This window comes from Carassius carassius, chromosome 38, assembly GCF_963082965.1.
Source record: "Carassius carassius chromosome 38, fCarCar2.1, whole genome shotgun sequence".
NCBI lineage: Eukaryota > Metazoa > Chordata > Actinopteri > Cypriniformes > Cyprinidae > Carassius > Carassius carassius.
The window spans coordinates 8984563-9005007 of NC_081792.1; the positions used below are offsets into that span (position 1 = coordinate 8984563).

A 20445-nucleotide genomic window follows, 5' to 3' on the forward strand; every position below is an offset into this window, starting at 1 on the left:
CGGTACGGTGCACGTGTGTACCGAGTGACGGAATGCAATATTTCGTGTGCGGAACATAAGTAGATTTTCGTGTTTCCAAACGAACAGATTAAGTGGCGGAAGTCTCCGCGTTCAGCGCAAATCCCGCCCTGCAGCTGATTCTAAGGCCGACGACACACTGGCTGCGTGGCGCAAGCGTCTCAGCTGCGTGGCGTGCCCGTTTTTAATTCAGCTCCCATGTTAACAGGTTAGAGCTTGCAGACTGCCTGCGTGAGACGCGCATCTCAGGCGCAGCTCGAGCCGTGCGGAGAACGCGTGCATACTAGAAATAGAACTGACGCCTATTTTTCAAGGGATACACAAGCATGTTTGAAGCGTTTCCAGGCAAAATAGAATAGGAAAATATGTTTATATGTCATTTTGTACACAAATACATATTAATTCATGACTTTGATGTTTGAAAGTCTATAGGTTGACATAAATTCAGGTATAAATGTAATTTAAAAAATAAATTAATAATTATATAATAATTAATAGTCTATTTTGCCGTCAATACTGTTGACGGTGTCCTTTATCAGTAGGCTTTATATTTATGCTCAACATAAAGTATAGATATTGTTGTCATGAAGACAAGAGCCTGGTCTGTTGGCGCCTCGGCGGTCTCCCTCTATGTCACCTACAGTAGCTGCAGCGCGCCAGCGCCGCGTCAGGCACGGTTCTGGTGAAGCAGGCCTACAAGCTGGGATTGGTAATGCTGCACTGAAATCATAGTTATTTATTTATATTTTTCATTATATTTTATTATATGAAATTGGTTTGAGACTGAGAGTATTTTATTTAGTGGAGAACTTTGCAGCAGTATTTTATTTCTTATTCTTTTTTTATTTTATATATATTTTATTAAAAAGTATTTTTTTAAAAAGTGTAAAGTAATAAACAGCCTGCAGTTTAATGTTTGCATTTCTTTCCCTTACTGTACCGAAAATGAACCGAACCGTGACTTTAAAACCAAGGTACGTACTGAACCGTGATTTTTGCGTACCGTTACACCCCTAATCAATAGTGATTTCGATTTTAATCACAACTTTGGCCCAATATTTCCTAACACACACTTTACATTCATAAATGCGATGTTCTGCTTTCCCACATCTTAAGTAGTTGCGAAGTATTTCACATTTTAGACAACATTTTATTGCGATAATTTTTTTGGCCATACAGCCCAGCCCTTGGTTACCGTATTTTCCGGACTATAAGTCGCACTTTTTTTCATAGTTTGGCTGGTCCTGCGACTTATAGTCAGGTGCGACTTATTTATCAAAATTAATTTGACATGAACAGAGAAATGAACCAAAAAGAAAACATTACCATCTCCAGCAGCAAGAGGGCACTCTATACTGCTCAGTGCTCCTGTAGTCTACACTGAAAACATAGAGCACCCTCTCGCGGCTGTAGACGGTAATGTTTTCTCTTGGTTCTTGTTTCTTAATGAATGCGACTTATAGTCCAGTGCAACTTATATATGTTTTTTTCCTCGTCATGATGTATTTTAGGACTGATGCAACTTATACTCAGGTGCAACTTATAGTCCGAAAAATATGGTATGTTTAATGCATTAACATGCTTACATATACAGAAAGTGATGCTAGCTCAAAATGCTAGCGGGAAATGCTGGTGTTGTCACATTTTTTACATTTCAGTACCGACTGGTACCAATGTTGGTTCTTTTGACAAACTTATTCTGATTAATAAAGGAATATTTTTGCCAAAAAATAAATAATATATATTCTACCAAAGAGCATCAACCCCCAATTTCATTTTCCAAATGACCTTTCATTTATTTTTATAATTATTATTGATAAATAATTTATTAATTTTTTACTGTCACATGCCTGAACTGATTGTATTGTCACACCCTTGAAAAAAAACTCACAGGAACACGTGCAAATTTTTGTGATGCAACTGAACTGATAAGACGAGATAAATCACAATTGGGCATATAGTTTGACAGACAAACAGTGCCAACAGTAAGGTCAAGATCTGTACAGCTTTACTGTTGAGTCTTGAGCAAATGTTGCTCTCCCCTTACATAACAATCGCTGCGTGACTCAAACTAGCTTGACGTGGAAGTAGGCATAGATGAACCGTCTCCACTGCAGATGCTAAAGGGTGTTGTGTTTATGAGAAATATCTACTTACAAGCATTGTAAACAGGCTGAACATTAGGTACAGTTAGAGTGCTGAAGCACAAGACAGCTGCACGCAGGACTGGTCTACCACATGCAAGCTGGATTGAATCCAAAAGAAAGATCAAGCACAGAGAGACCTGAGCCAATGACTCAGTGCTGATTGTGAAACATGGGAAACCACCAGTGTACAGGAAAAGTCCCAAATCTCTATCAAACCAGGACACGCTGATGTAGCCCATAATGGACATTTTGATTAGAGTAGCTGTTCCTCTGTATTAACCAAACTCAAAAGCAACAATGAACAGCTTATGAACATTTATAGCTCATCAGAAGTTAAATGTCGCTAAATATGTCAGTTTAAAACAACGTTGAAAACTCTTATTTTGTTTTGTGGAATATTGCAGTGTAAATTACTTACTTGAGCATCATTTTAAATAGGCCTATTTTTTTTATTATTCAAGTTCCCTCCTAATTTTTAAATCAAAAACCATAACTTGCCCTCCCCCTTGCAACAACATCTCTGTTTCAACTCAGATAAACATTACAATAGAGAAGACGTGTGTGCCAACTTTAAATCATGACTTAGATTAACACATTGATTTAAGGTTCAAAAAAGCTAAAAAAAAAAAAACTTGGAATCAAAACGTTCCTTCTGAATCCTTGCTTTAAGCATGATCAAGAGAAAATTAAATTTGTATGATTATCTAAACTTTATTATGTAATGTACTAAATTTTTTTTTTTGCCTCGTCCAATGCTGGCTGTACATCTGATTTGCAAAAAACTCAGAACAATAACAAAAAGAAAATAATTTTGATTTAACGAGTTGCAAAGCTAATTAATTGGAATAAAAAAGCTAATTAAAAATAGTTTTTTTAATTTATTTTTTAACTATTTTTATTTTGTCCTCGTGATTCCGCCCACTGCCAATCTACCAGTGGCCAGAAAACACAGCTTACTGCACCCAACGAAGCCAGCAAACAAAACTAGATCAGAGCCTCAGCATCCATATGGGACCGATATGGGTTTTTTTAACAGCCGATGCCGATATCTTGGAAAGCAGGGGGCCGATAGCCGATATAAAGCAGATATTTCTTTTCTTTTTATTTTAATTAATATTTACGAAAGTTGAAATAATTTGACAATGGATTAAAAACTAAATGTGTAAAATAAACAGTTATACTTTAGATGACAAAGTATTTTTTACAAATAAATAAATATTTAATAAAACTATAATTAAAAAGGAAGTAAACACTGTAACCAACAGGGCACTCAGTATTCTGGGAAGTTTGTGTGCATTGGGAATCATATTTTTTCAAAAAAAGTCAGTTTAACACTCATATTACATAAAGCACACAGAGAAAATGAGATTTATATGACAGCGGGCAAATGCATAAAGCACAGCATAATTTGAAATCATGAGTTCAACGTGTAAAGCATTAAATTCACACGAACCGAGCGTTACACAGAGAAAATGCAGACTTCACAAGATTTCACAGCTAGCTTCGACTGAGTTTGCAAGGTTTGTGAAAATAAATATTCATTAGCCATTCAAAGATTTGTTTAATTTATATAAATGCATATTTGCGTAATGCTGACAGCAAACGAGAAAGTATTATAATGTTTGCCTTTCTATTACTAATAATATAAAAGCAATCGTTATAATACACTGTATACATTAATTCCTTTGTTTAACTGTTCTATCGGATTATTAGAAAGACTTTTATTTGTATTAAACAGAAATGTTAACGACAACAGTAAACAAGAGGAAGAATGTCATTCAGGCGCTGCCGCTCTCAACACCGTCAAAATAAAAGTCCCACCTGTAACACATCAGCCAAGCAGAAAGACTTATCGTCCAATGCCGATATTTAAAAAGTGCCAAATATTGAACGGTTTACCACTACTAAAAAGCTCTATGACCAGAGGCATATTAATAAGCAGCTAAATCAATTCCACTGTAAATTGCACTCGATCCTGTTGGGTATCCTCAACCTGGCAGCCCGTCTGAGCATCATGTCTGAGGAGGAGGGCACAGGAGAAATAGTGTATTTTGAATTTGGACTGCAGTACCCATGTCAACTGCTAGCCATCAATACTGCACCTTTACATTTAAGTCAGACAAATCAACAAACATGGCCACCGGCAGCCAATCAAATTTCAGCATTTTTCTAAGATGTTCAGTATCAGTGGAGCTTCCATACTGTTGACTTCGCAGTACAAACACATAATATTAGGGCTGCAACTAACGATTATTTTGATAATCGATTATCTGTCGATTATTTTTACGATTAATCTTTATGTACTTCTATTTTATTTTTGCCCATTTTTTCCAATTAAATTATTAACAAAGGGTCTTTATCATTCAACAGACTTTTTAGAGATACAGTGCCTTGCGAAAGTATTCGGCCCCCTTGAACTTTGCGACCTTTTGCCACATTTCAGGCTTCAAACAAAGATATAAAACTGTAATTTTTTGTGAAGAATCAACGAAATTTATTGGATATTTCAAACTTTAACAAATAAAAAACTTAAAAATTGGGCGTGCAAAATTATTCAGCCCCCTTAAGTTAATACTTTGTAGCGCCACCTTTTGCTGCGATTACAGCTGTAAGTCGCTCGGGTATGTCTATCAGTTTTGCACATTGAAAGACTGAAATTTTTGCCCATTCCTCCTTGCAAAACAGCTCGAGCTCAACAGGGTTGGATGGAGAGCATTTGTGAACAGCAGTTATCAGTTCTTTCCACAGATTCTCGATTGGATTCAGGTCTGGACTTTGACTTGGCCATTCTAACACCTGGATATGTTTATTTGTGAACCATTCCATTGTAGATTTTGCTTTATGTTTTGGATCATTGTCTTGTTGGAAGACAAATCTCCGTCCCAGTCTCAGGTCTTTTGCAGACTCCATCAGGTTTTCTTCCAGAATGGTCCTGGAAGACTACTAGAGAATACTGCACAAATAATAGTCTAAAGTTAAACAGTTCAGTAGTGCAGAGTTTACAGGTTACTCTTCTTTTTTGAAGGCTCAAAGTAAAGTTCTCTCATACTTTGGATGACTTCGTTCGATTCGTTTTATCTTCCGCTTTTTTCTTTTTCTATCTTTTCTTTCTCAAGCTTATTCCACTGCCGTTTGTCTGCACCATCCGGCACCATCTAGCTGAATGCTGCAGAGACGCAGTTTGGGAAGCACGTGACATAAAACGAGGCCAGCTATTGGCTATTCGCTACTTCTCCTGCTGTACTGGCTGAATAAAACAGAGCGGCAACCTCCCGCTCTCTCTAGTGAAGCCAATAAGGAAGTGACTAAAACTGCAATTCATCGACTGGCCGTTTGAGGCTGGCTGCAAAAGAGAGTCAATCCCATAGGGGCTGTTTACACCTGGCCACTTCATGCGTTTTCTCAGATCGGAGAGCTATCTGATTTATTAAAACGGTTCCATTTACACCTGGTCACATGAATGTGTTTTTGCGAAACAGATTTAAATCCGATCTTCAATTCCCGCGCTATATGCAGATTTAATGGAGTGCACGTCACCGAAAGCAACAGATATGAGCTGCATTTTATTGATCATCAGCTAAAATTTCAAAATCAAAGACCGCAATAAGAGAGAGCGGCAACAGCACTGGTAAGATCATTTAGTTTCTCTACTATTAATGATGATGATTGTGTGTTAAGCGTTCGCGACTTACTTTCACTTTGATTTGCGATAGTTTGCACGTTGGTTTAATGAATATATGCTCAGCTTCTCATCTGGTGGTGCGTGTTCCAGTAGCGTCGTCATATCTGGCTATAACATTACATATAGCCTATAACACGCCCTCACACGTTTATTTTTTTAGCATTTTGGGGAGGAGTACAATTTACATATGTGGTTTTAACAACCAGATGCATTTACACTTGTCTAGTTTTGTCTGGAATGCGGTCCAGACCACCTCCTGAAGTGGTTTGAGCGATCGGATTCAAATCCGCCTCAAATGCGTTTTGGAGGGCATTTACACCTGGTCTTTTCGCGATCGGATAGCTATCCGATCTGAGAAAACGCATGAAGTGGCCAGGTGTAAACGGCCCCATAGACTCCCCATGTTAAAATGCCCAACTTTACAGCAGAAAAAAACATGTTTTCAGCCTGGTGCAAAAAATTATTTTGGTCTATATAGCTAATTTTGCCCTTCATGACAACTGTGGGGGGGGGGGGGGTGTTTTTTTTTATAACTCATCCGTTTAAATTATATTAAGCCTTAAAGTTCTGCATAATTAAGGGCGTGGCCACTTGAGTGACAGGTGAATTGCCACTGCTGTCACAGCCGTCGCGCTAGATGGGCGTGGCTTCAGCAACCAGCTCCCGCCCTTTTGCCCATTTTCGATGGTCCGGGAGAGTCGCGCGGTGATGCGCTGCCAAGATGGCGACGGCTCGCTCTGCACACTTTAGGCTTCAAAAACTCTCTTCAGGAGTCGACGGGTGACGTCACGGAGACTACGCCTATGTTTTTATACAGTCTATGAATAAAACCTGCGGTGGCTCATTACTGCCACACTTTGGTCATCGCAGATTTAAAATATGCACAAAATGAGCCGCTTATGGCAAATAAAAGTTATTTGGCGACTAATCGATGACTAAATTAGTTGACAACTATTTTAATAATCAATTTTAATCGATTAAATCGATTAGTTGTTTCAGCTCTACATAATATATAAAAAGATACATGGCAGTTTTATCACCTATTTGTCTACATTAACTATTAGTGTTTGGACCTGGATTTGTGCTTATAATCGTGCTCTTGCTAACTATTCTAACTCAAACTTGCACGTTTCTTTTTTAAAGTTTTCAGAAGTTTAATGGTGGTGACGCTGAAATCATGTAACTGTGGTGATGTGAAGTTGTAAAAGTTATGAAGTTATGAAAGTTATGTTCATTAGAGAAGAATAAAATGAGTAAGAACCATCGACTTTTCTTGGTCACAGAATTTATATTCAGCAATAATCCAAAAGCCAATGGAAATATCCTATTGGGTTTTTATGAAGCAAACTTCCCAGTTTGCCTTCAAAAATACGTCATCACTGCAGCGCCTCCTCCTCCTTGCTCCTTGTTGTCGAGAGAGAAAAGGACATGTGATTAGCCAGAATCACTTATGTCATATATATGTTATATCAGTGGTTTCCCACCCTGGTCATGGAGGCACCCCAACACTGCACATTTTGCATGTCGCCTTTCTCTTACACACCAGTTTCAAGTCTTGGAGTCTCTACTAATGAGCCAACGATCTGAATCAGGTGTTTAGTTAAGGAGACATACAAATAGGGCTGGACGATTAATCGAAAAGTAATCGAAACCAAAATTTAGAACCTCTAACCGACGTAATTTTCCCATGTCGTTTATTTCGATTATTTCCTGTTAATACTTCCCCCTTAAAAGCGTGTGTAGCCACATGACTCTGCCCCGTCCAGTCAGTGGCATAAAAGCAAAACACGGAGGTGAACGCTGGTTCAACACATAGTGATGGCGCGCGAGCGGTGAGCCTGGAGTCTTCACTAAACTTTGTCAGTTGTATTGATTTTATGGTTTGGACGTTCAAGCGATTAGACAATCGGATGTATATTATTATATCGAGCTACCATGTTCGCGCAGCTGCATTGTGCAACGAAAACTCATAGCTGTGAAGATCACGCGCACAGAGGAACGCAGTTGTCAGCGCTGTCCTGTGATTTATAACTAAAGTATCTTAGAATCTCAAAACTTATTATAGCATATTTTTCTACGTTTGAAGGAACTAGGCTATTTACAACCCCCAGCTACACAATAATATAGAGACTAATTCACACACGCAATCACTCGTACTGGTAATGTTTACCTTTAATCTTTATTTATCTCTTACACCGAGCAATAATATGTAAGAAATGTTACGAACATAGTTAAAATAACTGCTGATAGTGAGCTATGATCGTTCTTTCAATAGGAAAAAATATCCCACATTTAATAGTCGATCTCAACCGTCTGGCTGAGGCCAGTCTAAAAAGACGCTCAGGACAGTTGACAGAAAGCTCCTGCGTGTCGACACAAAAGCATATCATTTACACATTTTATTAAGCCTTGCCACTTGCAAATGTAACCCTTCAAAAGACTTTAAAGCATTCAAACACAAGACGTGGAAAAGCTGAACTGAGTAGCTGGTTACTCGCGCGCTGTGCTCGGTGCGCACGTGGAGAGAGAGCCGCGCATCACAGACAGCAACACTGAACAGACCTCTCGTTTGCAAAAGTTCTCCTTTAAGTTCCTCCTGCACCTCAACAAACAAAAACAAATCGCAGTTTAAACAAACAGAAAAGGATGTGTAAGAGCCCACTTCAGCACCGCGGTGTTCTTGTGTTCAGGGCTCACGCAGAGAGAGGCGTCTCAAAACACTTGAACACCGAATTTGTCTCTTTTTGCTCTTGTACTGACAAATACATAAAAATATGTCAAAATACCCGTCTTGGATAGTATGTTCGAAAAAACTGTCAGTTATGTCTTAAGTTAAAGTAAACAGTTGAGAAAAAATTTGTATGTGTATTATATTGGATGCATTCATTGTCTCTTAAAGTGACCGCGCCTTATAGGGCTTGGGCGCCGCATTGCATTCTGGGACATGGCGGGCATGTTGATGAACAAATAAACAGAACGAACATACAAATTAAACACTTTCAAACAGGGCCCACTGGTACAACCTGAACCGGGGCCCCGCAAACCGCAACTATGGCCCTGTTTACCTCACAAACCCTGTAAGTGAACTATGAGGGCAAAAAAACTAAACAGAAACAAAATAATCATTCATTAATCGTAATCGAGGTAAAATGTTCAATTAATCGAGGTTTTGACTTTAGGCCATAATCGTCCAGCCCTACATACAAAACATACAGTGTTGGGGTGCCACCAGGACCAGGGTTGGGAACCACTGAGTTACACAAATGTCATGTAAATTTTGAATACTACCAAAAATAATTTGGCTCATTCATTCCCACCATTATTTTCTTTTTACAGAGAAGCGCATTTACAATGGAAAGCAACATGACGTTTTTTTAACAGTAAAAAAAAATTGTTTCTTTTGTCAAACAGTGAGGTAAACTATTTCTGCACTGAATATGGAATGTGCCTTTCAATGCAATGACAAGGGAGATTTTTGCATTCAGTTCGACCTCGCCTAGATCATGAAGAACAAACCCCAGCAAAACAGGCCTGAAGCAGGCCAACGCGGTTTCCAATGAAGAGCACCACAAAGTAGTCAGTAAGTCAGTCACTGTGTTCCCTCTGCCCTGCATCATACATCACAAATAGCTTTAATTTAATGAGTGAAGAAGAAACAGACAGAATGTGCTTACAATCTGCTGATTCTATCGTACATCATGTTCTTGAAAAATGCACTCGGATGACAAACACCTCTGTTCCTCACTCAAACAACGACTCTGTATTACAGATGGATTTTCTCTTTGATCCAGCTTCTCCAAGAGAAAGCCCCAAACTTCCAGAGCGCTGCAGTCTGAGCCTTCTGGCAGATTCCACGTCTGTTCTGTATAACAACAAGACCTGGACAATTTGGGACTTTTGCAAACACTCACAGCTTGACACTTTTGTGCATCTTACAGGCTAGAAATCCCACTGCTGCGTCCACAAAACACACTTCTAAGAATCTCAACAGATTCTGACATCAACTGAACAGCATTATAGTGATACCGATACTGAAATATCTGACACGGTTCCATTACTCATTTTCCACAGTATCTACCGAATATAACAGATACAATCGTCACTCTCTTCTCTCCGACAGTGAGTTTGACAATCATCCGTCTCCTGTCAATTACAGTCGGAATGTCTGCTCGGGATTGCAGGAATTCCGCATAATATGAATCATTCCTGTGCACATGTGGTGTGCGCTTTATTGTAACATGAGAACGCTGTCATGTAATCACAGAATTAGGCCTAACTTATACAAATGAACTGCTTGTGAGCAGACTGTGTGCAGTCGCTATCTCACCGTGCTTTTCAAGTAGAAATTATTTCTCTTTGCTCCTTTCAAAAGTTGTCTTTTTTGTCAAAAGTTGTCAAACATTCAGAATAGATCCACACCTGACCAATGAAAATCCTTATAGAAGTTGTATTGGTTGTAAGTGAAATGCACCAGAAAGTCTTTTAACAAAGAAGGAACTTTAATTTTCTTTACCATGTAAATTTGTGCTAGAAATGTTTTGGAATAGGATATTTGTCTGATTTGTACATATAAATATCCTAGTCTGTCTACTGCATCACTATATTTTACAGTCATTACAGGTCAAAGCCATCTGCTGTTCATTTATCTAAATAAATAGACCTAACATATTGTATATGGCTCTTAAATCACTGCTTATAAAAATTCAGTGTTGTCATATTTTGAATACCTCAACTGAATTGAGGTCATTTGTTTTATAATTGTATTACCGTGTAGGCCTACTTGTCTTTTTTTTTGGTAAATTCAATTCAGTTTGAAATCAAGCTTCCTCGCGCTGTAAGTTAACCTATTTTAAAGACACAAATACACAGAATGAGCAAATGTTTAAGATTGAGATTTTTGTAATGGTAATTGATCAAAAAATAAAAGTCTGTAAAATAATGTAAATCACAGCCTATATAAAATCTGTTCATCATATATCATAAATGTTCATCTGTTTAGAAGACTTGGATTAAACCAATTTTAGATCTTGACATAATGAGTGCCTTGAAAAAATGGATGGACAAAAATATTAAAACGTCTATATGGCAATGTACAGTGATAGTTTTGCCAATGGTATTAATCATGATTGTACATTATGAAATCAAAAATAACCCTACTTGCTTTTTTAGTGCACAGTCCAAGTCTTGTGGACGAACAATTGAACCACGCAAGTCAATACACTGAGAAAACAAGAGTCTGCCATCGCTTCCGGCTCTGGAATGGCATTCTTGCTCTGATGAAGTCAGTTTGACGGCTCTCCGTACTCACCGTGTCTTAGACGGTAATATTTTAGCTGAATCACTGTCAGGCTATCTGGGATTTCAGTATAGAGAAAAAGGTTAGGGTTGTAATTTTTCAGTATTACGTGACATCGTGAGTGTGTATATGCACACAGTTTGTTGTTTTCTGAAGGGGCGTCTGGCAGAGCGTTAGGACCCAGAAGTGGTGAAGGATGATGTTAGACGTAACAAGCAGATAATCCCTAAAGGGGTCCTTATTATGCTTTTTTAATTTTTGAATTTTAGTCCGTGTGTAGTTTGTATGTTTGGACTTAAAAAAAATCTACTAAATTATAAATCTCAAAGTTGACTCCAAAGGGAGATATTTAATTAAAAAAAAAAAAATCCCTTTTCAAGAACTACAAAAAACGGCTAGTTTGAACTACAGCGTTGTTTTCCGGGGTTTGTGATGTCACAAAGCAGCCCATTAGAATATTATTAAAATAAATCCCGCCTATGGAAATGGTTGGTTGGTGGGGAGGGCTGAGGTCATGGTTTGAACACTAGGCTGAGTGGATCAAACAAGACGACGACACAGAAGTGCTGCTGTAGCGTCAAGTTTTGAGGGAGTCATGAGTGAGTACAGTGCTGCTTTCGGGCTTTTGCTGAAAGATGGAGAAGTTCCCCCTTTGTCAAGAAAATCTGCTGTATCTGCATCACAGCCTTTAAGTGTGCTGCTTTATTTGTTGTTGTCTTTGTGATTTACGTTTCAAAGTATAAGTTGAATGCCGTTTCTGTGATGTAATACATATTACCTGCGCTTATCTGTAGATATTAAATGTAGTGGTTTTTAAGCAGTTTTTGACATCCTATTTAAAATGTGATTTAGCCCAAAAAAATAACAATAATGTTACCACTCTAATATGTCTTGCAATATCGGTGCATCCAAAGTTTAAGCGTGATCCTCTTGTTTAATATTCTCAGGGTCTGAATCTGGCTCAAATTGATGACAATATTGATGCCATCTTAACTATACTGGAGCAGACAGAACTTGGCAAGGGGCCGGCAGTACTGAAACACTGTCTGAGCTGTTCGCCAATCACTACGCGCTGGGACAGCTAACCAATCACAACACATTTTGTTTTTCGGAAGGCAGGTCTTCATCAAACCCAGAACTAATCGAACCATTTGTGCCAGACTGGGGAGAAAGGTATTGTAGTTAGAGCTGAAACAACGAAAATAGTTGTCAACTAATTTAGTCATCGATTCGTTGCTAAATAACTTTTATTTGCCGTAAGCGGCTCATTTCGTGCATATTTCAAATCTGTGGTGACCAAAGTGCGGCAGTAATGAGCCACCGCAGGTTTTACTCAGCCAGTACAACAGGAGAAGTAGCGAATAGCCAATAGCTGGCCTTGTTTTATGTCACGAGCTTCCCGAACAGCGTCTCTGCAGCCATAGACATCATATGATGTCTATGTCTGCAGCATTCAGCGTGATGTGGGAGTACTTTACATTGAGCCTTTAAAAAAAGAAGAGTAACCTGTAAACTCTGCACTACTGCACTGTTTAAGGGGACGTTCACATATCGCGTCTTTTGCGCGCTCAAGTTCGTTATTTCCAACACCGCACCGCATCGAGTTAAAAGCATTTCAACTTTTCAGAATGCAGCAACCGCACCGCGGGTCATGTGACAAGAACTAACCAATCAGCTTCATCCTTTCCCGTAACAACGTTAAAAGCTCAGTCAAGATGAAAGGAACAGCTGATCATAGTTGTATATGGATTTCCATTTTGAAATAAATTTAGTAGCAGAGCTACTGCAAGCGATTTTTTGAGCTGCAAATCCATTTATCCTTTGCTGAAATTTCCGCATCTTCAAGGAGAGAGCACGTCATGGTTGCTTAGCAAAGGCAGACGCCTCAGGGGCGCTTCTGCGCGAGCGCTTTGGAAAGAAGGAGAAAGCGGTGCGCCTAGCGTTTTCCACGCGTTTTTAGGCGCGATTTGTGAACAACACAATGTTGTACAATGTACAATGTTGTTTGCAAATGTTTAGTCATAAAAGCTGATAACATTGCTTTTTAACAGTTAACATTTAAAGCTTTACAAACATGTTCTGTGATCAGTTTGTCGTTTAGTGAAGTGAAGTGAAGTGACGTGACATTCAGCCAAGTATGGTGACCCATACTCAGAATTTGTGCTCTGCATTTAACCCATCCGAAATGCACACACACAGAGCAGTGAACACACACACACACACTGTGAGCACACACCCGGAGCAGTGGGCAGCCATTTATGCTGCGGCGCCCGGGGAGCAGTTGGGGGTTTGATGCCTTGCTCAAGGGCACCTAAGTCGTGGTATTGAAGGTGGAGAGAGAACTGTACATGCACTCCCCCCACCCACAATTCCTGCCAGCCCGGGACTCGAACTCACAACCTTTCGATTGGGAGTCCGACTCTCTAACCATTAGGCCACGACTTCCCTAAACCAGTACCAGTTCAAAATTCAGTCGTGCAGCCTAATTATGACTGAATGAGAGAGGTAAATGTAGATATTTGAAATGCACTTTTTTTCTAAGTATTATTCACTGCTCTTTTTCACACAGCAGGTTTTTTGTGTCTGTCCTATTTTTTTTTCTGGACAACCTTCTGATGGATTTTACTTTAAATTGTGAGTTCCATTCAGGTTTCATGCCATTGGCACTTTTTTTGAAGGATTGTTTACAATTTCACAGCAAAAGCTATAAAGCTTTTTCCCAGTAAATAATAAAATACAATGCACTGCAATTTTATTCTGTTTTATCCTTATTCTTCGTGAAAATATGTTCTGAAAGATTCCTTAATAAGCTTTGTTCGGGATGTTAAACTACTTTAGGAGCTCTAAGGACTGCCATGGTGAAAACATTATTTGAAATCTCCTTGTGAAATTTGCTAGAGTATGGGTCAGTGTTCTGATTGCAGAAGAGTTCAACAAAGGATTACTAACACAATAAAACAACTCCAGGTATATTTTTGATGAGGATATGACAGTGCAAAATGGTTAAAATCTCTTAAATCTATGCTGAATGATAAAGACCATTTATTAATAATTTACTTGGGGAAAAAATGGAAAAAACTAAAATATAAGTACATAAACCGATTAATCGTAAAAATAATCGACAGATTAATCGATTATCAAAATAATCGTTAGTTGCAGCCCTAATTGTAGTAATGTACATTATGTGAAAAATAATGCATTTTTCGAACCACCAAGCATGAGAGCATGTTCTAATACACCTGCCAAAATGAAATCAAGACTTTATAAAAGAGCATAATAGGACCCCTTTAACCACGACTATCCAATCAAGGTATTGAAGTTAGAAATCCCTGTATCATGACCACTAATTCACGTACTTTGTCAATAAGATAAAAGTTGGTTTTGTTCAAAGTTGCTATTATCCTCATAGGTCTTTGATATGAATATTGTTTGGTGATTAAATATCACCGGCTAAAAAGCAACTAGTAATTAGTACTCGGAGTAGTTTTTGAGAGGAGTACTTTGTCATTTTGCTTAAGTACTTTTTTGACAGCAGTACTTTTACTTGTAATTGAGTATTATTTCAACAATGTACCAGTACTTGTACTTAAGTACAAATTTTCAGTACTCCTTCCACCACTGCGTTAGAGTGGTTCTAGAGCATATTCTCAATTAGGAGTTTCAATGGTCCACTCGAGAGATAGGTGGCGGTAATGCACTTATAAGTCTGCAATCTGCCATAATGCAAGAAGAAGAAGCCTCACGCGCTTGCTGCTGTGAAGCGCGTTCACAAGAGTTCAGACATTGCGTGAATCAGAGGTAAAAAAAAAAAAAAACTAAATAAATACTGTTCAGTTTCTTGCACAGACTGATTGTTTTGTGTCTTTACACATCAATGTATCGACACAAGCCGCAGGGTTTAATTAGGTTTTGTCGGTGCATGTTTTTTTTTTACTCTCATAGATTCTGTTACCATTTGCCATACATTGTAAGGCTGAGAGACTTCACCTGCTGGAGCTAAAAATCATAATTTGTGTTCTACTGAAGAAACAAAGTCACCTACATTTTGGATGCCCTGGGGGTAAGCAGATAAACATCTAATTTTCATTTTTGGGTGAACGATCACTTTAATTCACTCTCGTGAAGTCGATCACGCCTGTCTGAGAGCAAGAGAGAGTTTGTTTGGTTTGCTGCTGTTTATTTACATTTCTACTTAAAGTCAATTTTATTAGGTGACAATATTGTGCAGGCTCCTAAAGAGATACATGGTTAAATTACTTTAGTTATTGTTAAACTAAAGTGTAAAGGAGTTATGGTATACTTTTACTTAAGATTTCCAGGGAAAACACTACCAAGGCTACATTGACTCATGCTGTGTGACTCTGTCACTACTATTGTAGTTCAATGCTGCTGCTGCCACTATATGACAATAGATTCACACTTCGGATTAGGTAGCCTGTCATTAATGACAGTAGCTCATTGGAAAAGGATGGAAAACCCCTTCATTTTTTTTGCACTAATAAATGCTGCTGCCTGTCAGCTGCAATCACCAATAAAATGTTTTTTTTTTTGAAGATGGCTCTTCATAACATCACAAAGAGCTGAATTCCTTGTAGGGGCACTTCTCCCGAAGAGCGCTTGCACAGAGCAAATAGAGCGAGAGCAGCCCATCAACGCGCTTCAGTCGGGTAACGGAGGTCGTCGGCAGTGCTGCACAGGACTTGCTCAAGGAGAATGTTTTCAAAGATGTGTGTTTTTGGATGTGAGGAAAAGATACCTTTGTTCAGCTTCCCCAAGAACCCAGTGTTACATGAACAGTGGATGCAGTTTGGTTGTCCGGGGCAGCAAGCGAGTTTCGCACAAGTATGTTTGTTCCTGTCATTTTTTATAAACAAGGCTCAGTTCGACACTGATTTGCACATCGTTTTATACTGAAAGATGGAGCGGTCCCAGCGATAAAAGCTCTATAGCGTCACTGCTGCAGAGTAATTAGCTGGCGAAGTGGATTTAGGGGCCATTTACACAATGTTTTCAGCCAAAAACGGGAAACTTTTTATGCATTTTGCCTGTTCATTTACATGTCAACTGTGTTTTGGGGACTGAAAACACATGTTTGAAAACGTGTTTCAAAGTGCAATTTTTGAAAACGGCACTATTATCATTTGCTTGTAAACACCCAAAACGGGAATCTTTGAAAACGGTGACGTCATGCGCGTGTGTAGTAAGTGTAAGGTATGTAAACATGCGCAGGACATGTGGAGTTTAAATGCAAGTGCGAACAAACATACACAACAATGGCGGAGTACATGGTACTGTTGTTGCTGCTCGAGAGTTTGGGCCATCCTTAAAAATATTCTTGTTTGCCGTAAAACATTCTTGTTTGTTTTTTTTGTTTTTTTAATTGACTGTTACTGCAAACCAAAATATTTTAAAGGATGGCCTTGTTAACGTTTCTTCAGAAAAGTGTAGATTTACATCACCAATATTACAACCAACAGTGGAGACGCATCATATAATCGTCCCTTCCCTACAGGTGCTGTTTACTAACGGAGACAGCGCCAACTAGTGGCCTGGCATATGCAATAAATTGTTTTTGGCTGTTTCTGCAGATATGTGTAAACGCAAATCGTTTTGAAAATGTTGTTGTGTATACGAGAAACTTTTTAAAAACGCTAGGGAAAAACTTTTATTTTTTTATTTTTATGTTGTCTTGTAAACATAGCCTTAGTTATTGTAGATTAGCAAGAGTTTTCTTTTGCACTGTAATGTTCGAGGCCGATGTCGTAACAAATGTCAGTAGACCGGGAAGATTTTAAAACAGCGCTTCATTCATAAATTCGTATGATCTTACTTTCACGCTGTGGAAATACAAGCGGAAGACAAAACGGGTGCAGTGCTGAAAAGGGGCGGAGCTACATAAGGTCTTTTTATGCATATCGTGCAATAAATGTCAATACTGTTGTGCTCTTGGCTGGTTGATGTGGTTTATGTCTTAGAACTCCCTAACGGAGAACTTTTTTAAATTCCTATGAAAAAAAAAAGGAATGGGAATAGAATATGTAACAGCTCTAAGGCTAAAAAAACAGGCTGGATTCCAGCACATCTTGAGCAAAAGTGCCGTTACATACATATTCAGTTACATGTTTTGCTTGGTGAGCGAACTACTTGTTTAAAAAAAGAAAAAGATATGTTTAAATGTCTGTCTGAAACACAAATTGCTGACTATTGTTCACTGACCTTAAAACATCACTTGAAAAGTGTGGCAGAAGATAATGCAGTGCCCTGTAGCATGACTACACTTCTCGTGTCTGGGTTATATAAAGTGGCATTATATTCAGCATGACAGACAGAGTGCTTCCTCCATGCCTAGAAACACATGGCAGGAGTGTTGCAGCTCCATCCAGGAATGATTGACAGTGAACACACTTGAACCGCTTGATTTACCAGACTGAAGTGTCCTGGGAACACACACAATGGAGTTCTATTTATATCTCTGGCTTGGACAGGATCCGCCCACACAAGGAAAGAGACTAGAACGGACACTCCTCCAGACAAATCAAAGCCTGTGGCTCCTTCTTGATGTCAGGAGCATGCAAAGAATTGCTGGCTGTTCCTTTTAGAAAGCCACATGCCAAATATTTTGCTCTCATTTAACCTCGCATTAGTCAAATACACACAGATATGGGCACAATCAATGGAGCTCCTGCAGAGCTTAGGTGCCGAGTTGGGTCACCACTTGATGTCTAATGTAAAATTTAGGACTTGAAAGAAAACCGCTAGAGCTTTTGAGTATATTATGTAATATTTAAATGAGGTTTCTTTCTAGCAGGACTCCTCACAAGCATGAGTTACCAAGTGCAGTGGTGAGGAGAACACTTAATGCTGGAAGTATGAGTCAGAGCAGGTGGTGACATCATCCTGTCCTCATGCACAGCGCTGAAGACCTTCACTTCACTCACTCCACTAAAACTTTACTCAAATTCAAAAATGTTTTATTTATTTTTTACAACTGATTCATATGCATTTTATTAAAAATATTTTATTACAGATTATTTTTATGACTTTTTATGAGTTTTTTTAGATGTTCTGTTAGTTCTATCCACAAATTAGTTTTAATTATATTTACATTTTGTAGTTATTTTATTGCCTAATAACAAATTACTTTATACTATTGTCTGTGTGTGTGTGTATATGTATGTATATGTATGTATATATATATATATATATATATATATATATATATATATATATATATATATAAATATCTTTATGTTTGATTTTCATTTATATTTGATGTTTGATTACTTATATACATAATAAGTAATAACAATTTATAACACACACACACATACATATAGATAGACAGATTTTTTTTAGCATTATGTGCATTGCTCACTTATATTATTTACTTAAAATAATATTTTTTATTACAGCTTATTTTTATTTATTGACTTTTCTATGTAAAAAAAGTGTGATAGCTTATATTCAAAACTTGTATTATCCTTTTTTTTTACACAATAGTTAAAACAACAATAAAAACCCTAATACGCATTATGTATTTATTATTCTTATTATATTAACCCATGGCCAGCACGCAGCAGATCCGGTATCACAAACCCACATAAGATGTAACGTTACACAAAAGCTCCGCGCGCGTGGTGTGAAGCCTAAAAACACACTTGATTCTGACGGACTCCTCAATCCTGTTCCTGCTCATTTGACTAATGCAAACCAAGCCCAAAAATGTGATCTAGTACGCAGTTCACTTTTAAAACACGGACATTCTCAAACATTTCCAAAATCGAATCGCTGAACATTCACCATCTGACAACCGCCAGTGACTTCTGCAGAGCAAACACTTCCACAGCAATGATATATGCAAGACCTTCCTTCTGCAAACAGCATGTTCTCACTCAACTTGCAATGCTGCAGCATAACTCTCAACAAACAGGGCTGGAGAACACACAGGATCAGACGCAAGAGGCCCGAGCGGACAGAACGTGTTATGCAAGAGCTTTCCGCGCGACATCCAGAATACATGAGATATTTACCACACGGATCCATAAGCTCCAGAACCCACAGGGGACAGATTCTGGTAGCGCTCCGGAACCTCCCATATGGTCTTATTGAGCTCCTGTCGATAGAAAGTGGGTCTCTCCTTCTGGGACATTCCTGTAGAGAAGTGGAAACTTCTGTGCTGCTCTCTTGATCTCAGCGCTTGAGATAAACAAACACGCAAACTAGACAAACGAACGCGCAGGCTCCGCGTGCATTAGAGGACATCGGTCAGATGCATGAGATCTGCACAAACTCCAGCTCTAGCTCTGATCCTGGAGGAGTCGCGCAGTGGCAACGCGTCAGGTTTCCTTTTCTTTTCTCTCATCTGACCAACACGCGTGACGTCACTGCACGAAGGCAACTCTCGGTACTTCGTTTCAAACCTCGCGAGAACGAAAGCTTAGTTTATCACGATTAATCAATATTAATACTGGCAACACCAAAATAGAAATAATCATTCACGATATGTAAGCAAAGTAACTGTTAGAATTATATGATCAGTAAAATAATTTAAAAAATCGAATAGCCTTTTTATTTTAAAATGAGTATGTATGCTCGGTGATATTAATGAATGCTATATGCTTTTATCTTTTTTATTTTCTATTGGACATTAAAATGTCTTAAAATGTGCAGACACCAGTTTAAAAATGCCAGATAAAAATAAAATATATATTGCTTTGATACATCAAGCATAAAAAATCTAATCCTTTTGTCAATGAAACAATATATTTATTGGTAATAATATAAGACTAGTACTATGCTGAATTCGTAACCGCGTACTAGTATACTGCTTCTACTAGTACTTGTTACTTTATTTCAACATTAATAAAACGTGCGAGAAGTACTCATCAGAATCACAGACGCTAATGTGATTGGTTCATCCGGAAAACCGCTGAGAAAAGTACCAGGCTCCACGTGACTGTGTTAGAGCGCGACATAAACAAAACCATAACAGTAGACTTTTATAGACATTGAAATCAAAGTGCACCTTGAGAAGTTAAAATTGAATTCTTATTTAAACTACCTCAACAGCACTGATTTAAATAAGCCTAAAATTTTCGGTGAATCGCATAACTGTACGAACTGTGGGATAGACCTAAAAAATCCACTGACTCTCTGCTACATACAACAAACACTAAAGGATTCAAATGAAAAGCACAACCACTGAACACACCTGGCACTTTACATTTTATTTAATCACCAGCTAAATGAATAGAGAAACGCAGTTGTCAAAATCTTCCATTCAATTCTTAAAATTATTGATT

The 20445-nt window shown here is 38.3% G+C and overlaps 2 protein-coding genes across 3 annotated transcripts in view; one reads left to right on the top strand and one right to left on the bottom strand.

The window, feature by feature from the left end:
- LOC132119262 (mitogen-activated protein kinase 14B-like) overlaps positions 1-19482 on the bottom strand; it is a 42478-nt gene extending 22996 nt beyond the window's left edge. For both annotated transcript variants that reach the window (XM_059529075.1, XM_059529073.1), the window contains exon 1: positions 19174-19482. In XM_059529075.1, coding sequence (XP_059385058.1) covers positions 19174-19292 — 119 coding nt within the window. In that variant the 5' untranslated portion in view covers positions 19293-19482. The remainder of the gene's footprint in view (positions 1-19173) is intronic.
- The window catches only part of LOC132119277 (calcium/calmodulin-dependent protein kinase type 1-like), a 497060-nt gene that overhangs the window by 31865 nt on the left and 444750 nt on the right, over positions 1-20445 (top strand). The gene's annotated exons all lie outside the window — the stretch shown is intronic.